General features: G+C 36.0%; 1 protein-coding gene across 1 annotated transcript in view; it reads left to right on the top strand.

Annotated features, from left to right (window-relative positions):
* USP46 (ubiquitin specific peptidase 46) overlaps positions 1-15522 on the top strand; it is a 33587-nt gene extending 18065 nt beyond the window's left edge. Inside the window, exons 5-9 of the mRNA XM_021528765.3 lie at positions 1667-1743; positions 6862-6945; positions 7238-7435; positions 8083-8161; positions 9102-15522. Of these exons, the coding sequence (XP_021384440.1) occupies positions 1667-1743; positions 6862-6945; positions 7238-7435; positions 8083-8161; positions 9102-9203 (540 nt within the window). The 3' untranslated portion in view covers positions 9204-15522. The remainder of the gene's footprint in view (positions 1-1666; positions 1744-6861; positions 6946-7237; positions 7436-8082; positions 8162-9101) is intronic.
* Positions 15523-23833: the final 8311 nt, after the last annotated feature.

The following is a 23833-nucleotide window of genomic DNA, read 5'->3' as shown; positions in this document are numbered from 1 at the left end:
AATTTTAGCAGTTCTTAGTCTCACTTACAAAGAATGTAGTTTGCATCTGGTTTTCCAGCTACCTTTAGTTTTAATCTGTATTTTTCTAGCTCTAAGTAGCTCATCTTCCCTTCCAGGAAATATCTGATATGCAGAAATAAATAGTAGAATTCCTAGCTTCTTTAAGGCATTCAGATGAAGCATTATGCCTGCCAAGGACTTTTTCAAGTGCTTAAGTTCTCATGATACTCAGTGTGTCTGACAGAAGTCTAGTTCCAGCTGTAGAGACACAATGTCCTCTGAAGCTTTGTTGCTTTATCTTTCAAATTTTAGCTGTATATTTATACTGCAGTCAATTGCTGCTGGTTTAGTGGTTTCCTGTCCTCTGTGAGTCAAGTCATGTCTTGGGGAGGATTTTTGTTTGAAAAACTGTTCTTCATTTCAGTTGGGTGTTCATTATTCCTCTGTACATCTTTGATAATATCAAAATTAATCCAGCCAAAGGTGTTTCTCTGCATTCTGGTCTGATATGGGCTGCATTCACGAAGCTTATAGTATCCCTGGCATAACACAAACATGAGCTCAAGGTGGTACATAACTATTACATCCACAGCATTGCAAAAATGAGGGACTTCTGCCAGAACAATGGGTCCTCACAGAAGTTCTTGATTTGGGCTTCACTATTTTCCCCATCTGATTTAGTTACTCTAAGGAAATGCAAGAACATGGGGTGTTCATGCAACATTTAATAAAAATATTGTAATGAATATGACTGAATTCATATGCAGTAAGTAATTCTGCAATCTTCTGACTCAGTTGAAGTATTGCAAGAATTAGACATTTGGATGATTTTTTTGTTAATATTACTTCATCTTTGAGATTAAACACTCTTGGTGAAAAATAATTTTCAATACAAAAATCAGGATCTGTCATTCTGAAAATATTCGGACTTAAATTTTTTAGATAAAAACTCTTCAGTATAATTTTCTCATCTTGTTCTGTCTAAAAAAAGATTGGTAACACCAAAATTATTTTGCAAAATATTATCACTGAACCATTTTTACCTTTAATATTTTAAAAATTTAATCAAAAATATTGACCAGGAACAATATCCAATGGGGAAATGTAGCTGTGTCAACCAGAAGTATAAACTCACACTTTTCAGTACTCACTAGAGAGAAAGGATAACATGGTATAGTATGACTTTTGTGACAGAAATTTATTTGGAAATGATCTTCATTGCATCCTTAATAGTGGAAATAATTATGTAAGAATAAAAAGTGAATGTATATTGTAATGTGTTATACAAAGGGTAAACAAATTTCTGATAATAAAAGAAAGTAGACTGTGTTATATAACAAGGAAACATACATAATCTCAGATAATATAGGGGAGGATGGTTCACCTTTACTGAACAGTAGGCTGTCATTAATGGTCCATGGTTGGTGGGATTGTATAAGTGGAATAGACAGAAGTTAAATTATATGAAAGCTGGATTGGTAGAATTATTAATAAATATCACACTGAATATTACTCACACTGAACTAAAACTATTAAAGCATTTAAATGAATTATTTTTATGTAAGAGCAACTTCTCCAGAAACAAATATCCTTAGCATTTGCTGAAGATAGAAACACCATTTAGATGTATGGTATCTCTGTTTTACATGTATGTTTTTTGCAACAGGTTAGTAGCAAAGATGAAGATTTTCTTGATCTTTCTGTTGATGTGGAACAGAACACATCGATTACACACTGTCTAAGGTAAATGAATGCATCTTTTTGGCTGTTAATTTTAACTGCTAGATTTTTCAGGTCTAGTAGGTATAAAAAAGTAGAAAAACATTTAGATTTGAGCTTACCCTAAGCAGGAGAAAAAGACTTTAAACTAGATGTTTCCTCTAGTGACAAAATATACATTAATGTACTTTGCTTTACTTGCTTTCTCTTTCAATGTATGTATTTGAAAGAGGAAAATAAATCAACTTCCAGGGAAAATAATTGATTGTGTTTTTGTCTGGAAGAATTGCTGCAGAATAATAATTGTCTTCAAAGAGATTTTAATGTGCTTATCTTTAAGCTTCTACACAAGTGACTTGTTGATTAGGATTTATATGCATATTAAAAGTTAAGTGCATGTTTTGCAGAATGAGTGCTAGAGTCCATAGAGGGCAAAGTATTTCAAAAGTCTATTTTATCTCAAAAATTTCTTATTCTGTCTCATCCTAAAATTATGTGAAGTCTTTTATTCTAAATTTCTGTTCTGCTCCCAGTATATTCTTAACTTAGAAACATTCAGTCTTACATGGGTGATTATGTCCAGTGTTTTTACACTAATACAATAAACCACTACCTATCTTTAAGACAATATATTGCTGTTCTAAGGTAATGATTATCAAGTGGTCAAACTCCTTCAAATGTCAAAGTTGCTATCTATGTTGAAATTGTATTATTCAGTTATTCTGGAATGCCTAGGAGGGGCTTCCTGGTGTGTCATCCCAAGGTGAGAGTTACAGAAAGAGAGAGAATGTGAGGTACTATGTCCTGAATCAGAAAGCAGTGACGTCTCTGTGAATATGACAACTGTACTAAGTAGCTTCTGTTATAATTTAAAGTTCCTTCCTTCTCAGTGTTCAGTCTCCCACAGGATACTGTGGCAGTCCTTAGCCCTCAAGTAGTTCCAGACTGCATTAATTAACCTCCCTGTAATAGGTGAGCAAACCAAAGAGAGGCTTTGGAAGGCAGTGCATTCTCTTTTTCCCCTGTAGTCTCTTTCCTCTTCATAATAATCAGCAGTTGAATCTTTATTGGTATTACAGGCTTTTGTTTGCACACTTTTGAGTACTCGTAGCCACTACCCTGAACTTGCCAGTATTACTATTCCCTATGGTGTTCAAAGTCAGTTTGAAATCCCACTGAGCTCAAGAGTGCTGCAGTGCCTTTGTAGGCCCTTTCTAATCTGAGTTGTTATTTGGTTCTGTGGTACTGGAGACTGAGCTCTGACATTTTCTTACAGCTGAGTCTGGTAAACATGTTAAAAACTGCTGCTGTATAGATGTTACCATCTGTTCTTCAGAGCTTTTTCTGGTTTTTATTTACATTCTTGATCTTGCATCTTCTTGGAAATGTTTTCTTAGGAATGGCCATTTTATCTAAAGGCAGAGTAAGTACTTCAGTAAAAATACCAATAGCATTTCTTCTACTGAACAGACAGTGGCTGAAGCTTAAGGTGTGGAAGAACTGCATCTGCACAACTGCAACCAACAAGTGAATGGTGGAGTTGAAAGTGACTCCAAAGAGGTTATCCCCTACCTTCATGCCAGAGAGGATGCTTATCCAGCATCTTCCAGAAGATCTTTTTGGCAGTATTATCTTGATTGTCTATATCAGTCGTTCCTGTTTTTTAGTACTAATAAGTTTTCCCTGCTGTGTAATATGAATCTTTGTTGTTTCAGTTCAAGCCTATTTCTACTTGCCCTGTGTACTCTAGACATAAACCAGAGGTTGCCCCCATTCCCCTTTGCAGTAGCCTTTTACATACAAGAAGAATGTAATCACTCTTTAAAAATTTAAACAGCCTAAGGTCATTCAACTTCTTCTCAGGCTGTCTTCTCTGGATCTCTACACATGTTCATTACTCTTCAGCCTTCTCTCCTATTGGACCTCTTTCTTGAACTCTGTTTTTCTTGAAGTCCCGCTGTCTAGAACAGGACATAATATTCCAAGAGAGATCTATGCAATCCTGAGGAGAATGTATGCCTTAAGTTTCTTTATGCATTCCAGTGTAGTGCCTTTACTCCAAAATGCATGACATGCATTTTGAAGTTTACCCATTGCTCCTTTTGGAAACAAAGGAAAGCAAAATCCTGATTTTAATTTTTTTGGGGTGGGAGGCACAGGCCACTTTTTGCAGATTGAACAGGAGGAGAGTTATCACCTCTCATCTATTCTATTGTGTTTTATGTTAGCAACATTTCTACCTCTGTTTAGAAAACATATATTCAGTTAGGATATTCCTCTCATTGCTGTCTGGTATTATGCATTATTACACAAAATGTAAGTGCTTTAGTGGTTTCTTTCAATAGGAACATCCAAGTTATTACTCTTTTTGGAATCTTTGCTGTTTCCTTTTTTTTAACAACTGCTTTGATGTGTCCTGATAGTTTTAAGGGCTGCTACATTTAAAAGGTAAAATACAGAAAAGCTGTGCAAGATAACATTTAAGGATAATGAATCTCTTTACCACTGCAGATGAATGTTCTTTTATTTTTGTAGTTTTTCAAAATGTAAATAGTCCTTGTGTGCTCAAGATTTCCAAAGAAAAGAAAGAATACAAGCCTCTGACATAGTCTAAACCCACAGGATAGACAGCTGGGCCTGAAGCAATAAAAGTGTTATAAAAAATATAGTATATATCCGTTGTTTTTATTTCCACTTGGAGTTGCAATATTTATCAGTCAGTTTGATCCTGACTTGTGTAATAATTTATATTACACTAATAATTGTCTCATCCCTTAAAACACAAAATTAATACTATTTATGCATATAAGCAATAAAAAGCACTGTAGCAGAGAGGCTGCAGAAGCACTTAGTACATCTTGAGCAGGTATATTCAAATATTTATTTTTCTTGCTAAAATAACATATAAGCAGAATGCAGATTGTACTGTTAATGTGACAGGAAAAAGTCAGACATATCTTGAAACTAGTTTTGCAGGCCTAGAGAAGTGTTCTGCAAGGCTGTGGCTCTTGCACATTCAGACTTTGTGAACTCCAGTCAGTGATCTGTTGTTTTTAACCATTCAACATCTGTTAGAAGTGCCATGCTGAAAATTCTTGATTGCTGAAAGAGTTATTGAAGTTGAAATTATTTCAATGCCTCACCATTTTTCAGTGAAACATTTTTTTCTAATACTACCAAGAATAGATACCATAATGCTACTAATAAATAAACACTACTAATAATAGTAAATCATACTAATAATAGATATTAAAAGTGTCAGAATCACTAGTATATTTTAAAAGGAATTCAGAAATTCTTTGAGTTTAATTAACTTTCATAGGAGACTTGAAATAGAACAAAGCAATATCTATCAAATTTCTACCATCTGCATGTTTCTTCATGTTAGAAAAACATTTTTCCATGCTTCACTTTGAGATGGGAAGAAAACTAATAAATTCCCCAAATCTGTTTGCTTTTTTAAAATTCAGACTGTAGGCTTTGAAAATAAATATCAGACTCTTTCTCTAACAGCCAACACAAAACTTTCACAAGCACATTCTACTGAGTCTTATATTCTCTGCACATATAACTCACCTTAATATTTCCTAAAGTTTCGGCTCTTTACTTACAATTCCCTGAAAGGTTACTATGCTTTTCAGAAGAATTGGCTGAATTAAATTAATTTTATGTTTAAATTCAAATGTGAAATCACATATTGAGATCAGCATTTACCACTGAAGCAAATCCTTCCCAGTAATAACATTTTCATTTCTTTTAAATAAAAAATAATATTTATGATCAAAGTTTAGCTGTAACTAATCTTTCAAAAATATGTACTTTTTCCTAAATTTCAGCACTTTCTCCTCAGTGTTAAGCCCTTAACAAAGAGAATAAATCAGTAAAAGTATTCTCAGTTGTTAAAAATATTATGAAGTCATATGAAGTGTTTATTTGTCATGCTCTGTCAACCTTAAACTTTCATGAAGTTATGTAATGAATTTCTAATATCTATGCCCTAGCAAACTATGTAGTCTTCATCTCTCCCACCTACCCCTAGAGTGATGATATCAGGAAGAAATAATCATCCAGAATCCTCCCTTTGCCTAGTAAGACAATTCTGGTGCTGCCTACTGTGAGAGCAGGCTGAAGTTGCAGACAGTGTGGAGTCAGGCTCCGTGAAAGTGAACTGCAGTGGTAGAAGGGAATTTATTTGGGTCTGAACGGGTCTGAATTTGCCTGGAGTTCAGCAGTCTGTCAAGTACAAGGTAGGGGCACTCAATAAGACAGTTCTGGAGTTCTGATATAGCTATTTAAGGCCTGAAGTCATAGGAAAACCCATGTGTTTAAAATGGAAGATTGGTGCTTCTATCTGCATTCACAAAACACCTGTGCAGCTGCAATGTAACACAAGAGGTGAAAAAAATAATTACTGGGTTTTCTTTTACAGTTAAGTGGTTTCAGGTACCTAAAATTCTGCTCCAAAGTGTATCAATTCTGTGACTTCCAGCAAATCTTTTCTGTGAGCTGAGAGATGCTATCAAAGCATCACTGCCTTTATCACTTTAAAAACTCTGCCTTTATCACTTTAAAAGCCACTGCCCTTATCTCTCTGAGTGTATTTACTTGATCATTATTTACAAAATTTTCTAGAAAATGAAAAAGTATAACCTGAAAACTTCTGGATGACTGTTTAAAAGATTAGAGGACGCAGGAAACTAAGTTCAATTTATTTCTTCTTTATAAGAGGATTCAAACCTTTCTTATGGAAGAGCACCATAAAATATGAGATATTTGGGGATGGCAAAAGTGCACTTAAAGCTGTTTTATTCTTCAAATAATTTAAAAAGAAACAGAATGGATTGAGTGATTATACCCAAGTCTGGGCAGCCCTTTTATGTAAGAGACCCATTTGGTCCCATTTGGAGACACCTGACCTTTCATTTGTATCATGTAGAGGGCCTCTGCTCCTAATATAGCTTATCATAGCAGCCAGACATCCTTAGTCCATTTGCAAACCACAGTACAGTCATTTCAGATTTTTTAGAAAACTGGAATGGGTGAAGATTTTGTCCTGTGTGTCATTTGGGTTCCAGTTCGTCCACCCAAGTGGGGCAAATGTATTCATATCCTTAAAGAAATGATGATTGTATTTATTTCCAGAGACTTCAGTAACACAGAGACACTCTGTAGTGAACAGAAATACTACTGTGAAACTTGCTGCAGTAAACAGGAGGCGCAGAAGAGGTAAGCAAATAGGCTGTTTCACCATGCCCTTCCTGGGCTCTGGCAAACTTACTCCTTGATATTTATTTTGTTTAAATACCTAGAAACCTTACACCCCAAATGCATTTTCTGTGTGGATAAGAGAACCTGCAGACAGATTTGAAGGCATGTGTCTTAGTCTAGAAGCTACTCCTAGCTGATTATTGTTACTTACAAAGTGCTTTTGTAATGCAGCCTTTTGCTTATTAAGGGAAGAGGGAATGGTTTTGAACTGGTCAGGTGTTCATCATATGCATTCTTAATGGTTTCACAGGATGAGAGTAAAAAAACTGCCAATGATTCTTGCCTTACACCTCAAGAGATTCAAGTATATGGAGCAGCTGCACAGGTACACAAAGCTGTCCTACCGGGTCGTGTTTCCTCTGGAGTTGCGTCTCTTCAACACCTCTGGCGACGCCGTCAACTTGGATCGGATGTACGACTTGGTGGCGGTTGTTGTTCACTGCGGAAGGTAGTGTGCCTTCGTGTGTATCACAAGCTATTGGCAGGAGTTTGCCAAGGGCAGAGCAATCCCTGGCAAAATGTGGGGGGTATGGACTTAAAGCCTGCTGCTGCATGGACTTGCATGTGTCTTGGGCTGAACCACTTAGTCAGCATCCCTCATAGTAAATCAGTACTTGTTTAAGAAATAATGTCTCAGGTCTCCGAAAGCCACAAGTTTGGATTAAATTGATGAATCTGCCTCCTTCCTCATAAGGCACCTTAAAAAAGTTGGGACCTCTATGAGAGCCAAAGGCTGTCATCATGTAGGTCTCACAACAGATCATTTTGGTCAATTTTCCCCCCTCCAATACTCAGTTCTTACAGTTTTAAAAGTATTTGATGCCTACCATGAGCAACTTGTTAAGTGTTCTGTAGGATAATTTGTTAAATGGTTCTGGCATGGATGAAAATAACACCTTTACCTTTCAGTTGATTGGCTTTGCAACCAGTTAAAATAAAAAGGGAAAGGACTAAATGTCTAGAGTACACCACAGGTGGATTCACTATGTTTTTCATAACATTTAATTATAATTCTGCATTCATAAAGAAACGTGACTTATCAAAATGGACTCAGTAGTACATTCTAATATTTTGGGTTTTTGTTTTGCTTTCTAGTGGACCTAATCGAGGGCATTACATTACTATTGTGAAAAGTCATGGATTTTGGCTCTTGTTTGATGATGACATTGTAGAGGTTAGTATGCTGAAGGTCATGAGCAACTTTTGTATTAATGTTTGCTTCCCTACTTGGGGTAAAAATTCTGATCCAGAACTGGGTAGAGATTACCAGTTTGCAAAGCCACAGTTTGGTTGTAATGTTTATTTCAACTCTTTTAGGAAAAAAGATTATAAACAAAATTATTAATCCTGTAGTTTGTGCTCTGTCACTGTCAGAGGACGTTTTTATTTCATAACATCATCAAATGTTTTTAATACCAGACTTTAAGAGTTTAATTTTGAATGTTTTCTATATCTAACAAAATCAATTGAATTCATTAAAATCTTATCACTTGGTAAAATTGAACTAAGTAAAGCTAGCATTGTTGTAGAATTTTCAGATTTGAATAGGGAAGTTACAAGAAAGTCTGAATTTTGTTGTTGATCTGGGATTGCCTGAATGTAGATTAGAGTAGAATCTGTCCCACAGCAATTGCAGATTCTGTCTGATTACTCTGAAATTCATTCTTATGCAAACCCTTTATGTCATTGTGGCATACTGACAAAACTGAGGTTTCAAGTCTGATTTCCCAAGAGGTAAAGAAAGTAAGTGCTGAGATGCTGGATGGGGCAAGTCTTGAAGATTTCTGAAAATTTGAGAAAGATGGGATCGCATGGTCACATTTATCTGTTTTAACAGTGTTCATTACTGCATTCCAAGGAATATCTCTATTATTGGAAAAATCTTAATTCAGTTAGGTTCAGTGACAGAAACATGCCTATGAATTTCATGAGTGAGATCACCAAGGCTCAGCCCCTAATCTTTACCCCTTCACTGCTTAAATTGCAAAGACAATTTGCTAATTGTTGCCTCTGAACAAATAACTGAATTTGCCTTTTCTGTTCATGCAGTCATTTAATCTGTGTTTGGTATTTGTTTTATCTAACGGCATATTAAAAAATTTTTTTTTTTGCAGAAAATAGATGCTCAAGCTATTGAAGAATTCTATGGTCTGACCTCTGATATATCAAAAAATTCAGAGTCTGGCTATATTTTATTCTATCAGTCAAGAGAGTGACTTGGCAAACTGTGATGATTGTGCACAAGGATGCTGCAGGCAAAGGAAGGTGATGTCTCCCCTGAACTGACTTTTACACAGATCACATCTCGGATGGTTGAACAACGCTCACTGTCTCCTATTCAATGGTTTCTGTGATGTTGACTATAACTGTCCATTCTTGACATTCAGAACTTTGTTATAGATTGGGGGGGAGGGGGGGGCCTGTTTGTAGTTTTTAAGTCTGATTGAAGAGCTAATTGAAACAAGATTTTAGTGGAATTTATATGGACTAACATTTACAGATAAAAAGATTTGGATGTCAACTGTTAAACCCAATCCAGCTAGAGTAGTATTTTATATGAAAGTGTTCATTACATTTAGGGCAAAATTATTTTAAACTTTCTAGATGGTTTTGGAGTGTGTTGATTTACAAAGCATTCCTTTAAATACATCCTGACATATACTTACCCCCTTTAAGTGTAAGAAAAAAAATCAATTTCATGACAATTTGAATTATGGTTGTATAATAGGGGATTTTTTTATATGTTACTCTGCTGCAGAAAAGATATTCTTCCAAGATCATTTCAATTTTGGTTATTAAAAACTTTCAATGTGTAACCACAGACCTAAAATTTGCATAGAGGGATTTAAATTACACTGGAACTAAGTAATCCTGTATGTTCAGTCACTTTGTTATGAGATAGTACAGATGAGGTGAGATTTCAGAACTTACAGAGCACTGGAATAAAGGGAGTAAGATCACACATATGATACAGAGATAAATTGCTTTTATAAAGATTGATCTTACATTTTTGTTAAAATTATATAGATTGTTTACTTGGATTGTGTTTGCAAAGATTGCAACACTGCTCACATGTAACATATCCATCAGGACTGAAATTATCCAGTCCTTTTAAATAAGCATTGTTTGTACATAAGGCATAACTCCTAAAATTTTCTAAATATCTGTAGGTCCCATTTTCATTTCTCAAGACAGAGTCCATTTCTTAGAAACGTGATAAATAGCAACCACTAATGTACATGTTATCATGTATATATCATCCTTAACATTTTGGTTATATTTGACAGAGTTTTGTCATCACAGAAACAGATAGGGATCTGGAGTGCTTGATTTCAAAATTAGTGCAAAATAATTAGTTTGTGATTTTCCTGGATTAATTTGGCTGGCACTTGTTGTGCAATGGCTTATAAAATTTCTGAATTCACCTGAATACCTGAATTTGGCAAAGAATAAAAGTAGAAGAAACTATCAATAGGGTTTGAGAAAGAATTGATAGTGGCTTGAGTCAGTGGTCATGCTAGGTAACTACCATCTTCTGTTTGACACTTTCACCCCATTATATAATTCTTGAACTTCAGCAGCCAAAGTCCTATTCCAATGACATCAAACAGCAAAAGCACTCTTCTTGTCTTCATGGGGACTGATAGTTGGATCTAGTATTTATGAGGAATTATTCTCATCTCACAAAATTTACTTCTACCTGTTACATTTTATTTGCTCATTATCTATTTATCAGACTGTATTGATTTTTGTCCTTTTTTTCTAAGAAGCCTGCCTGACACTTTATGGCCAACACTCCCTTTCAAGAAGTGGCTTTTGAAGCGCAGCTACGTCTCATTTTAGTCTTCTGTAGAAAAGATAGTAATGTTTTTCATTGTACTCTACTGTGAATGTGAAATGCCTTTTGTGAAATATTGGTGAAAATTAAGTAGCTTCTACTGTAATATCATCTGAAGTTCAGTTGGATTTATCAATGGCCATTTTGTAAACAAAGGCAATGTAGCACTTTACACTGAATGAGAAACAGAAGTTGACTTTTCAGCTAAGATTATTTGTGATTTATCATGTAATTTTACTGATGCAAGAAAACAGATGTAGAATGTAACCTTAGAGGACTTAATTGAATGAGAGTAGTGGTCTACAGAGATCACTCACATGAATGAAGGCTGGTATGCAGGCTCAAGACAAGCATAATTAGGATGAAGCTCTTATTCTTTTATTGGTGTTAGAATGAAATGTTCTGTCTCTAATACAGAAGATAGACATCTTACAGCAGGCTTCAACTCCCACTGAGACCTGGGAGATTTTCCACTGAAAAGTTAAACTTGCAAACCCCTCTTCAATTGATTTATTTATAAACATTGAGAATTTCTGTATAAAAATATAAAAATTACTGGTCTTTTAAAATGGGTAAGGTTTCCTCACTGTGAATAAAATCACTTTCTAGATCAGCATTAATCACTGCTGGTCCAAAGGTCTGTATTTAGCAGTTTACTACTGAACATTCAAAGACATTAAAAGATTCATAAAAAACATATATTCTTAAGGTATCATTTTAATCTTCAGGGCTCATGTTTATATGAAAAGTAATTTTTCATAAAAATAATTTTTAAATCAGTTCAATTTTAGGAAACATTTTCCTTATTTCAATAGATCTCTATGAAAATTGGTTTTTAAAATGTTAATAGTTTGAATTAATATTTAAATGCTAAACTACAGGATAATAATCTCTGTTTTTCTCCACTGCAAGACAGCTTTAGATTGTAAAATATGCAGATCATTGCAGTAAGTTATTGAGAGGAAAATTACTAGAATAAGCTGTTTCATAAAGTATGAAAAAGCATTTTTCATGCCAACCCATGGACAGATCACAGCACTAGTATCACACCAGTCCAGCATCAGTAGTCTGACATCAGCTCTGAAGCACTGTGGAATACACACTTCATATTAACACTGGCTAAACTAGGGAGCATTTTCTTTTGATTAACAAAGTTGTGGTGACAATTCTATAAATTGGATCCAGCCTCCAGTGGGCTGGATGCCTTGGCTTCAGTCCAGAAGCTGTCACAGCTGTATGAATAGTACCAGTCTAGGCAGAGGAACTGTTCTTCATCAAATTAAGCACATTCACTCAAGTTTTGCAAGACTGGGATCCCCACAGGAACAATCATATGGTGTAAAGTATTTCAGTTGGTTAAATAAAGCATAATTCCTTTTCTCTTATGCTTAAGCATAGATTTCTAGTCCCTTATGAAAGAATGGAAAAATATCTAAGAAATAAAAGCTTTTTAGCTAGCAGCTAGAAAACAAAATGGTAGCGCAAACCTCTAATACTATTCTGTGCTTCCCTAAAATGACTACATTTTATGATGTCAGGTTCCAGGTATATTAGGTCTAACAATTGGAGTTTTCCAGTTGTTTCCTATGCTGTTCCTGTGATGCCCTGTCCATTTATAAATACTATGTTCTCTACTTAGAAAAAGAAACCATTTTTTGTCTTGTGCTGTTTCCACAGCACTGCAGTGCTGATGAATGAGTTACCTTAGAGGATGAGCTCAGAACTCAGCTTTTATATTCCCAAGAACAGGCTGTTGGGATTTCATAGAATTTCCAATGTGGGGACATAGCAGAGGAAGCTAGAAGAGTGGAGTGATGGAAAAACCATACCAATGAAACAGAACTCCTTTTTGAAATTCAGTCACAAAATTACTCCTGTCAATAATATTTAACAATTTCATTACCTCAGAGTGCTAGATTATGTATGAAAAGTCTTGTTCCTTTAGCAGTTGGAGTAAAGAAAACAAAGAGGCAGGAGTTTTCTTGTCAGGTTTAGTATAAACATTAAGACCTAGCAAAATTCTACTGAAATTCACTTTACATGATTGGTCCTAAAGTGCTACCACAACCTTTTATCTTCAGACATTACATTTCAATCACTCTTCTGTTCCAACATCATGTAGTTGGCACCTAAGCTGACAACTTGCAGCTGCCAGTGATTTGATGCCTCTCAACAGCAGACCCTTCTTGTTTTATCTCTTTTTTGCTCCATGTGGCTGATAGTTGTCAGCAGTGTCTTGCAGCTGAATGAATACTAGAAATTTCAGCAAGTTTGGGCTATGTACCTGTTCTTTGCTAGTATTGTTTAGAAGGGTTTGTTTTAATTTATTTTTCTTTTGTTGGTCTGTTACTGTATTTGTATAATAACTTATGTGGTTAATACTATTTGTTTTGCTTTAATTTTTATGTAGTTTTTTAAAAATGTAATCAACCCAAGCACTTTAAGCAACAATGTCAATCTTGTGAAATTCCAACCAGCTTAATATTTTGCCTTTGTCTTACTGCTTTTGCTGCTGTTTGCTTGTGATCCAATATCTCTAGTTACAACGCATTTTCCATTTTCAGGCTTGTAGTCCTGGCTGAGTTGTAAAATTGGAAAGCTCAAACATTTTCATATATATTTGTTCATGTATAAAAAGGGCAGAGCATTTACTATGTGTCTGCTACACACATCAGTGTGTACTTGACAAGATGCACTCTGCACATTTCACAACCTCTTGTGCTCTCTGCTTGCTAACCCGTCTGAGGATGACTGCAATACTTCAACCTGTGACATGGTTATTAATTACTAGAATTTAGAAAAGTTCCAGTTTTTACAGGAGAATTCTCTTTTACCAGACGCAGAGTCAGCTGTTAGTCAGCTGGTAATACAGGTATTGTTCTCTTTGCCATTTTATCAGCGCTCTGTTTGGTCTCAACTGTGAATAATCTAAGGAGCCACAATTATTCTTGGCTACTGTGTGTGTGCTGGCTAGCAGAACAAATTTTTTCATCTTTCTTCTCTTCACTTGGGCCAATAAAAAGCAAAGAGATAATGAAGTGAGATAAGTGCTTGTGTAAAATGATGGTTTTTAGAGGACAGCATCTGTGGTGTCCGTATCAGAAAGCCAGTGACTTTCTGTGTTGTTAATGCAGGGTTATTCCTAGTGCTTTAGATATTGTATTTTCTTTGATCAATGAAAAGACCAGAACTTTTTCCTTTTCTATCTGTTCTGATACTGAGGTATTCTCAATTTAACATGGCCCTTACTATGTAAATAGCCCTTGGCCAGGCTTGATAGACAACCATTTAATTTATTTTCTGTTATATGCATTACTTCAAAGAGATTGCTAGAACCTGTCTACAAGATTTATTCAGATAACACAGTTCTTTTGCATGCAGGGTCAAATAACACCTATCAGGAGGTATGTGCCCACCTGATGGGACCATCTGGATAAACCCACACCGTTTTACATACTAATGATTCTTAACCCTCTAGGAGGTTTGGTTGCTGGCTTTGCCTGACTGATTTAATATGAAACTGCAATTAACTCCCTTTATTCATGATCTCTTGCTATAATTCTTTAATGAATTCTGTTTCATTTGGTTATTGAGACTGGGACTATTGTACTATGTAAAATAAATTAACTTGTATGTGCTATTCACTGCAGTCAATTTAACAGCCTAATGCTTCTGATGAAGGCTGTTGCAGGTGGCAACTTCACTGTATGTAAGAATATGAAACAGTAAGCCAGTTGTCTGTGGTAGCACAGTAGGTCTATAGGAGAAGCAGGACTAACATGCAGCTTCGTAACCTCCTTCCTCTAGATAATCCTGACCCTTCTCATAGTGTTCCAAAGTGGCAGGACTGAGGCCTTCATGAAGACATCTTGCAGTTCACCAAGGCATGTTGCTTGCTGCAGTAGATGAGTAATGAGTATTTGCAACCCCTCTGTCCCCACTCCCCAAAATCTCATGCATAGATATACATTCCTTGGAGAGGCTGAGTTTTTACCTTGGCTTTGTATTTGCAATGGTGTTCATGTTTGAAATACCCCACACCAGACTCTGGCCACATACTAAATTGTTTCCTCGTCCTCTCTCAACTCTCATTCTAACAGCAAGAGCAACATTAGGGCAGCCATGTTACAGGTGCCAATGGTTTTCCTGGAGACAATTTTCTAGTCTCAGTGGCTTTCATTAAAAAAGACCTGACACAAGCTCCATAATTTATCATGATGCTTTAGGAGTAAAGATACCACATCCTGTATAAATATGAATGTAGGGTAGCAGGAAGAAGAAAGAGAAGAGGATGAAATATGGAAAGGGTCAGTTGTTTTCAGAGGGTTTGAATATGTGTATCTGTCTGTAAATATATAGTCCCTCTCTAGCTTGTCATAATGATGTAATCATAATAAAACTACTTAAATTTTGTGCTAGTTTTTTAAATGGAATAAGAGGTACCAGAATTATGAGGCACACAACTGGGGACTCATACAAATACTGGATTTCTAGTACAGCGTACAATACTCAGTGTATGTGTACAGATGCATATCTGCTCTTTTTAATTATCATGTACATGTAATTGAAACCTGCACACCTGCAGAACTGTAAGATAAAAATCATGTTGGTTATTAAGGTTGTAACATAAGAAAACAGTATTTTCTCCTGTTAACATGTTTATATTTTACATAAAATAAACTCCCTAGCTGATCTCACTTCCATTCAATTTGCTTTGACTTCAGCTGGAGCCATATTGAGTATTGATGTTGCTTGTTACACAACATGCTTCTGAACATCAGATGCCTGTGTTCTTACAGATGACAAGACAACTGATGCTTGCATTTTATTTCACTTAATATGATCAACACATTTTAAGTTACTTCAGAGAATATTTCACCACATGGGCTGATTGCATCTTAAAAGAACAAGTTTTGCAAGCAGTTTCTGAGTTGTTTTGGTAGAATATACATACAATTGCATGTCTGAGCTGTACCCAGTAAAGCACACTACTGACCTTGTCAATGTTTCTGAGCTTCAGTGTTTCAGCTAAAACTGAAGTGAATAAAAATCAGCCAGAACTGAGCTACCTTTTATATCAGGGAACAATGAGCCCTTTTAGCCTGGGATTTTACCTGTGACTAATGGAGTGGAAAAGGATTTTGCTAATGAGGTCTAAGATTTTGTCAAAGAGTTGAAAGATTTCTGTTGTCTGCTGATTTTCCTTTAGTTGTTCATTAACAAACACAATTTACATGCTCAAAAGTGAGGTAAATAAAAGGCTGGAGTTTCTTGCTCCTGTCTAAATGGATTCTCTTTATTCCTTCATAATCATTTAGGGAACTGAAATCAAACATAGCTGTCAAACTGCATGTTGTATTTATAGCTAACACACTAAGATTTATGTAAGAGTTATGGGACAACAGACTATCAAAGACTGGGCTGGAAAACACCTCATATCTTACAGTACATGTTTCCTTTCAAATTAAATATATTTGAAGTACTTTTAAATTTATTTCTGGGTTATTGGGATATAAGCATTTGACTGCAGGATGGAGACAGAAATTTAAAACACAGGAGATGACTGAAATAAATTTCACAAAACCATTCTTTTAAAACATTTTGATGAAATAGAATTTATGGTGCACAATAAAGAAACTAAGAAAAAGTTTCCAATGGCAGGATTCATAATCACTGTACATGGACTCCACTAGAATTTCTCTCACTTCAGAAATGCACCTTCCTAGAAGCTGCATGATGTTTACCTGTATCTCTGTTCCTTACTCTTTTGTATTAATTAGATTAATCCTTTTATATTAGACTGGGTTATGTTCTGTACACTAGATAACCGGAGAAATACTAAAAATATAATTTAATCTGAATTGAAAAGTCAGATATGGTAGGAGAAAATTGTAAGGTTACTCATTTAGATGTAGTCACTAGATTTCAAAAGATATTTATTAGATATGACTGAATACATGACATGGAAAACTAGGTTCCATATTTCTAAAGATATCAATTGCCTTGAATGCTTGTGTGCAACTTAAAATTCTAGTACCAATCCTTAAAGAAGAAAAATAGGACAGTAATTTTCAATACATAGATACACACACATATATGGTAACAGGACATTTTAATTAGCTGTTCTGAAAAAAACTTTTTATTAATTTTTTCACAAATACTTTGAGATCACTCCATTGCCTTGTTAAATTTCATTCACCCTCATTGCACAGTGCAGAGTTTAACCAGTCACAAACACTTAACCTACTGCTAGTAGTGCATTTCATCTCACCATGAACACAGAAACAGCAAAGGAGTCAACACCCTGGAGTTTGCAGGTTGTCCCAGGATGCCTGGAGAGACCTACCAAGATGAAACAAAAGTCAAGAGGTGGAGGCTGATAAAGACTTTTTTCCAAATCTGCAAGAGTAGAATAAAGAGGTCAATGCTGAATGAAATTTGGAATAAAACAGAGTGAAACACCTTTTGGATTTCATTTGACACAAATATGAGAAAAAATATTCATGTGATGTACAGAGCAGAACCAAAGATGTCAAAACAGAAGATACAGATGTCACCCAATATTGCAAATCAGACATCACAAATGCTTAGAGAGCAAATTTTAATATCAATCACTTTACTATAGCTGTATAGAAGATCCAGGTAGGTTTGCATCTTATGAGTGGGATTAGTAATAACAGAATCTGGAATAAGTGTCTTATAGCATCCTCCTAAAATTCTGGTGTGCAGAGCTGTTTTCTGTGGAGCTGTAAGACGTAGTAATGTGTGGAACACTGTAAACACTGGAGAACTACTACTGCTATTACTGAATGTGTGATTATCTCTGCTCTTTGAAAACAAGTTTCAGGAGCACAAATAAAACCATGAATTTTATTTATTCACAAATCATGTAATTCTCGCTGTCATTTATGAAGCATTTTTCATCCTCAAGGTAGTTCACCTGATAGTCAAGTAAATTGTTAATTTGGTGAAAATTGTAGAAATTGTGTAATGTGTACCAAAATCCGTATATATTTTAGATAACTTCAACCTTGGCTGAATCTGGCCACCACTCAGCTAGAATAGTTGAACTGTAGGAATATTTTCACCAGCTCCTCAGTAGCTACCTTGATGACCTCTTCATTTCTGGTGATGCCCAGAGAGGCTACCTAGAAGAGGCTAGACAGAGTTAAAGGATAAAGGTAGGCATTTATTGAAAGGCCTTCACGAGGTACACCTTGGGCAGTGCAGGAGTCTGGCAGAGACTGCACCCAAGATGGACAACAATCACGAGTTTTTCAGACAGAAGTTTGGTCTATTTGCATATCAGAGGTTAATTGTCCAATTACAGCCTTAGGTAATGTAATCACATTCCCCTAGTTTGCTCCCCCCAATTCACTTTTTGTTTATGTTTTTCACAGCCTGAGACAGTAAGGTGTACTTGAGTTTCAGACCTATAGAGAAATTGTTTTGTCCAAATAAAATGGGAGAACAGCTGCTGACTGGCTATGGAGTTTTAGAGATACACACTAAAGCAGTACTGATCTACAGAACATAAAAGCTAAAACTTAAGGCATCACTGGATGCAGTTCAAAGATCAGACCTTGTAGCACATTGTTCCAGTAAAACCTGATGCCTTGCTGTCTCTGATGCAGCTCATCTTGACTGGCATGCACTGGGGCAGCCGAGGTTACTCAGGAAGTTTGTCATTACAGCATTTCACTTTCCAAGGAATGAGTTGGTTTTCTTTTGTCCCTTAGTATTCGCTTATTATCACACACTAGCAGAAAATATTAGGTAAAGCAAGGATTATGTCACTTATTTATGGTTTATTTCTCCCTCTTAATTCTGGATATACATTTTCAGATGAACAAAAGTATTCTGAGTTGAGGTCACAGACTGTTTTAATTCTGCAAGATGAGTAGCTCAGGCAGAGACCAGTGTTGATTAAGGCAGCAGCATGACACTCAGAATAAGCCTTGAGGACAGCACAAAGCCCAAAAGAATTCTTCCCCCTAACCTTTACAACTGTGATATTTTTAAATACTCAAGCACAGGTTGCTAACTCTACTATTGACATTTATGGGATATTTCTGCATCACTATCCTGTCATGTTGTTTCAACCAGCATTGAATCAACCAAACTTTTATTATTAGCATGCTCTAAGGTAGTATTCAATATTTATATTAAAATGTATTTTTACTTTGACTTAGCAAACATGGTTCATAATAATTAAAAGCTTGGTTTCATGGCAATGTTTCACATCCATACTTATTTATTGCTCCCAAATGCAGTTCCCAAGGATGAGGAAAGACAATCAGTTTAACCTAAAATAAGTGGTACTGCATAGAACAAACTGTGCCTAGCCAGTGTTTGGTGTGGTAATGGCTGTGATTAAAGACTCACTGTTTAGTGTCTCTGTTTAGTTGTCATGACACTTGTAAAAGATATGTACCTGGAAAATGTATTTCCTTAATATAGTGAATCTCTCACTCTTGTGCAGCCAATCCCCACCTCCAGATACTGAGCTGAAAACAAACTACTTCATTATGCTCTAAATACAGCTGAACTTTATTTATCCAAAGGTATTTTACTCAAAATCCCTGTAATATGATAATGAGCCATATCTCCCAGATGATTTTTTTTTCATGAAACTGTGTTAAATTTTAATTCATTATACCATTACTTAATGAAAAAAAACCCAAGGTCCTCCTCCAGTGGCAGTCCTCTAGTGACATTTTGTACCCTTCACATTGGGGTGTTGGGTTTTAATTTCCTATTAGCAATTATATATGAGCTACATTATTTTTCCTATTACTCTGGTGATTTTGGACAGTATAATCTACTATTCCAACTCTCCTTAAATGGAAGAGTACTCATCTGCTCTTTCTCCAAGGGATTGCAATGTCAGTCCACCAACTTCAGTGAATTTTGCAACCATTATTAGTCTGTACTATGGAGTGCATTCATAGGACTCAGCCTTTGGGAGAGTATGACCAGGAAAGCAGCAAGGGCTGTAGACTGGATAGGCAAGTCTGAGCTTTCCATTCTTATCCCTGTCAAGAAGTCATGAGACAAAGTACCTCTCTCTTCCTCTATTTCTCAACTAGAAAATGAGTAAGCCAATATTTACATATATCAGAGAACTATGGAGTTTAAATCAGAGAAGTAGAGGTTGCCCCCAAAATTACTCTAACATGCACAATAATTAGGTTATCACATTTTTTTTCCCTCCTTTTTCAGGCATCATCATTTAATAATTGCAGCACTCCTTTTAAGGAGGGAGATTGGTAGATATTAAGAGTAGTTATCTGCTAGTGGGCAGAAGATCTTTACAAAGACAACAAATAAATGTGCAGATGTGGCAGGAATTAATTCAGTGATAAAAATATTCTCCAAATTTGTCTTAAAAGGTCAGTACTATTGGATTTTATATCCCCTTATTCCCTCATAAGCCCACCAAAAGTCAGTGTAAAAATCAGGTCTAGCACACTGTCTCTCACCATGACTATATCTAGTGATTTCAAAGGAAGGGGAGAAAATTCTATTGCAGACAGCTTATGAAATAAATGACCCATTAAAGATCACTTCCTTAGAAAGTAATGAAAGTTTACAGGGGAAAGAAACTTTCTCTCCAAGCTTACTCAGTTTATGGTTCCTTTTTTTACAGATAGGAATTAAGCTAATGGGTTATGCACTGTGTATTGCCTCATTCTTCATGTATTTGCTTAGCTAATTCCCCTCTGAAGTATTTTGCTATGCATAATAATTTGCCATGTATGCTTTAGTAAGATGCTATCATGTTATTTACAGCATTACTTATTATTACTTATATTGGGCCCTTGGAATGATTACATGGATAAATGAGTATCAACAAAACTGACCTAACAAGCATAAGATAATACCAAAAAAGCCAACCAATCAACCAAAGAATGCCAACAAACAAAAACAAACAAACAAACAAAAGAAGCAGCCCTTTAGTGGCTTTATAAAGTTAAATAGCGAAAAAGCAAGGATTTTTATGGAAATATTTTTTCCTAGAACTCTTTCCTTGAATGATTTTACTCTTGGGTTTTATACTTTCATTTTAATCTTATTTTTCATATCTGCAAAGGAGAGGAGTCAGCTAAGTCATGGCAGTGTTCTGGGAAGGAAGTGGTTAATGCCCATGAAGAGGAGTAAGAGATGCTGTGCTCCCTTTATAAAGGGCAATTCCTCACCCACATGGGCATTTAGAGCTCGTAGGGATCAGGTTTCCAAATAGCCCACATTTTGAGTCTGGAACAAACTATATACAACAAGCAGAAGTGAACCATCCTCAGCTGTCACTGTGATGGGCTGGTGGTTTAAAAACCTGCTGCTCATTTCCACTGTCCTTTTCTATCAGACCCTTTTAACTGGTCACCAAACAAAGAAAAGGCAAAAGCATGTAAGATCTTTTCTAGGGGAAATCTTCATTTAGCTGAATGTTAGTTGTATTATGGTGTCCAGCTATAGCAGAATAATTTGCTTTTGCATCCTCCACACACTCAGCACACACACAGCCAGGAAGGGACTCTACAAAACCTTCTCAGCTTCTTTGAACAAGTAAGCAAAGCCATTTCACTGGGTGGCTTTTCTGCTTAAGAGGCACGTCACACAACAAATAAGTGAAGTCAAGGACTTTACATCACCAGGTCACTGTCCCTTGGTTTCAGCCATATCAGCTACACAAAACAAAAATGTTTTGTTCTACTTAGTCCTTTCTTTTGGGGACATTTACCAAGTGTTGCCTTTACTCTTCAGTTTCTACTTAACCTTCTACTAATCACCTCAGCATTCCTGAATTTTGGAAAATCCATAGATCTGTCAAATCCAGACCTGAAACAAGTTCCAAGTTTTATTAATTTGATGTGAAAACCTAAGTAATACTTTTTTTTTAGAAGCAGCACACCCAAATAACCTCACTGCTGTTCTGAGTTTTACAAGCTATGCGGTTCAAATCCATTTACTGGGTAGCTTGTGCCCACCTTCCTTCTGGGTGATACAGCAGATTAGGTAACTAACATAAGTGTGCAACACAGGAACTTCTAAGTAGCAAGGATTTTTTTCTAAACAGTTAAAACATCGCCCCCTTTTACTTTGCTTCTCTGTCAATAGACAAATTTCACACACAAAGAACATCATGCATTCAGGTTGGAAATCTGTTTGAGAGAGATGGATGACTGCCTCAGGCATGAGCTTCAGGGCATGGGCATCCTTATGCTCAGTGCTGTCCTGCAATGCTAATGAGAACCCAAATATCATCCCACTGTTACTTTGTAAAAAATATTCTTCACACCATGTGTTCACACCCAATTGTTTTGCAACAGAAACTTCTCTTCCCATTGCTGTTTCCTCTGGACTGTAGCACAGATATCAATTCAAATAAAGGAGGTGCAGTAGGAGAAATTTATGATTTTATTTTTCAAATAAATAAAATTTATTTCCTTAGCAGCAGATTAATTCTGACACTGGAATCATTCACAATGGAACTGTATTTTCCTCCTGTGAAAAAGCACTGCTTTTTTTTCTTCCAAATCCTACCTGCCATCCTTCCAAAACTGGAATTTAATAAAAAGCCCAACAAAGCAAACCCTCTGTATCTCAAGAAAAACACCAACTGCCAGTGGACAAAGTGGACCCAGGCACTGATGAATGCGGTCTGAGGAAAGATGAACTCAAAACAAAGCACTTTATTTAAATATCTCCCAACTGGCCTAAATTATCATCATTACATCCATGCAATATTTGATACATATGAACAGATGGGGGAAAAAAAATCTTGCCTTTTGCATGCTACAACTCAGTGTGCTTTGGGGCATTCACTAAAGTCAGCTGGAGCAGTTTTTATTATGCTGTGTTGGAAAACTGTCTAGGACAGCCAGCAACCAGGTTAATTGAAAATGCATAATAATGCTCTCAACTAAGTGCACATTACTGTGCTTGCAAATACAGTGTGGGGATCTTGGCCCTTGGTAGCTCATGATGAATTTCCTGCTGTTATAAGCTCTCTGACAGTTTTGCCTGTGCTTTCTAGAACAATTTCAAAAAAAAACTGAGTCAGAAAAAACCAAAAAAGAGCCAGATTTCTGGAGAAGATATCAGCTCCAGGAGAGTGGTCATCATGGAACAGCATGGTTTGGAGGTCAGTATTTTTTTCTACTCCCTTTTAGTCCCTGGCTGTCAACTGAGCTTGAATAAAAACACCCTCTAGGCTGTTTGGTCAGGAGACTGTTTGACAGAGGTCTCTCTCTGGTGTTGGGAGCAAAGAATTCAAAAAAGGCATGTGTTAAAGCTTTAAAAAATTCTCTGAAATATTCTCATGCTACATTTCTTTTGATTCCTTGCTGCCTGAGACACTGATCAATATTTATTTTGTCTCTATGGAAGAAAATTTCCAGTCTCTGATATCAGAGAAAACAGAAGTTAAATTGAAACCTACATCTACTCTTTAATTATTTTATGATTCATTTCACATACATCACTTGCATTTAAGGTGCTTAAAATCTCTCCCAAAGATCTTTTTTTTATTATTTGCTATAGCAACACATCAAGAAGGAAAATTTTTAGTTTACTGTGCACCTAAGTTATAAACCTACATTTTACAGATTCTGACATAATGTGTAGTCATTATTTCCTTTATTAACTCTATTTTTTTCCCCTTCAAAAAGGCTTCTATGCCTTTTGGAACTGGAAAGGGAGCAAGTCTATAAAGCCCTTTACATGTGTTCATCCAGGTAAAGTCCTTGACTGGAGTAGCACAACATGCCAGTGACATGTGGGCAATAAAACCTAGATCTCCTTATTCCTACATTTTCTTAGGCTCCACATCCCAGACAGTTTTTCCTTTTTCCCATTCCCACTGGCTTGTAGGAACCTGAGATATTTACTCAGGTTGATTGTTTCACCAGTAAACTACTGGTGAACCTGCTCTTGTTCCAGTAAAGAGTCACCTGGTTCTGAGAAGGGCTGCAGTTCCACTAATTAATACCACTAACAATACCAAAG

Source organism: Lonchura striata, chromosome 4 (genome assembly GCF_046129695.1).
Source record: "Lonchura striata isolate bLonStr1 chromosome 4, bLonStr1.mat, whole genome shotgun sequence".
NCBI lineage: Eukaryota > Metazoa > Chordata > Aves > Passeriformes > Estrildidae > Lonchura > Lonchura striata.
The sequence above is the reverse complement of the archived record's forward strand: the minus strand, read 5'-3'. Positions and strand labels throughout refer to the sequence as shown.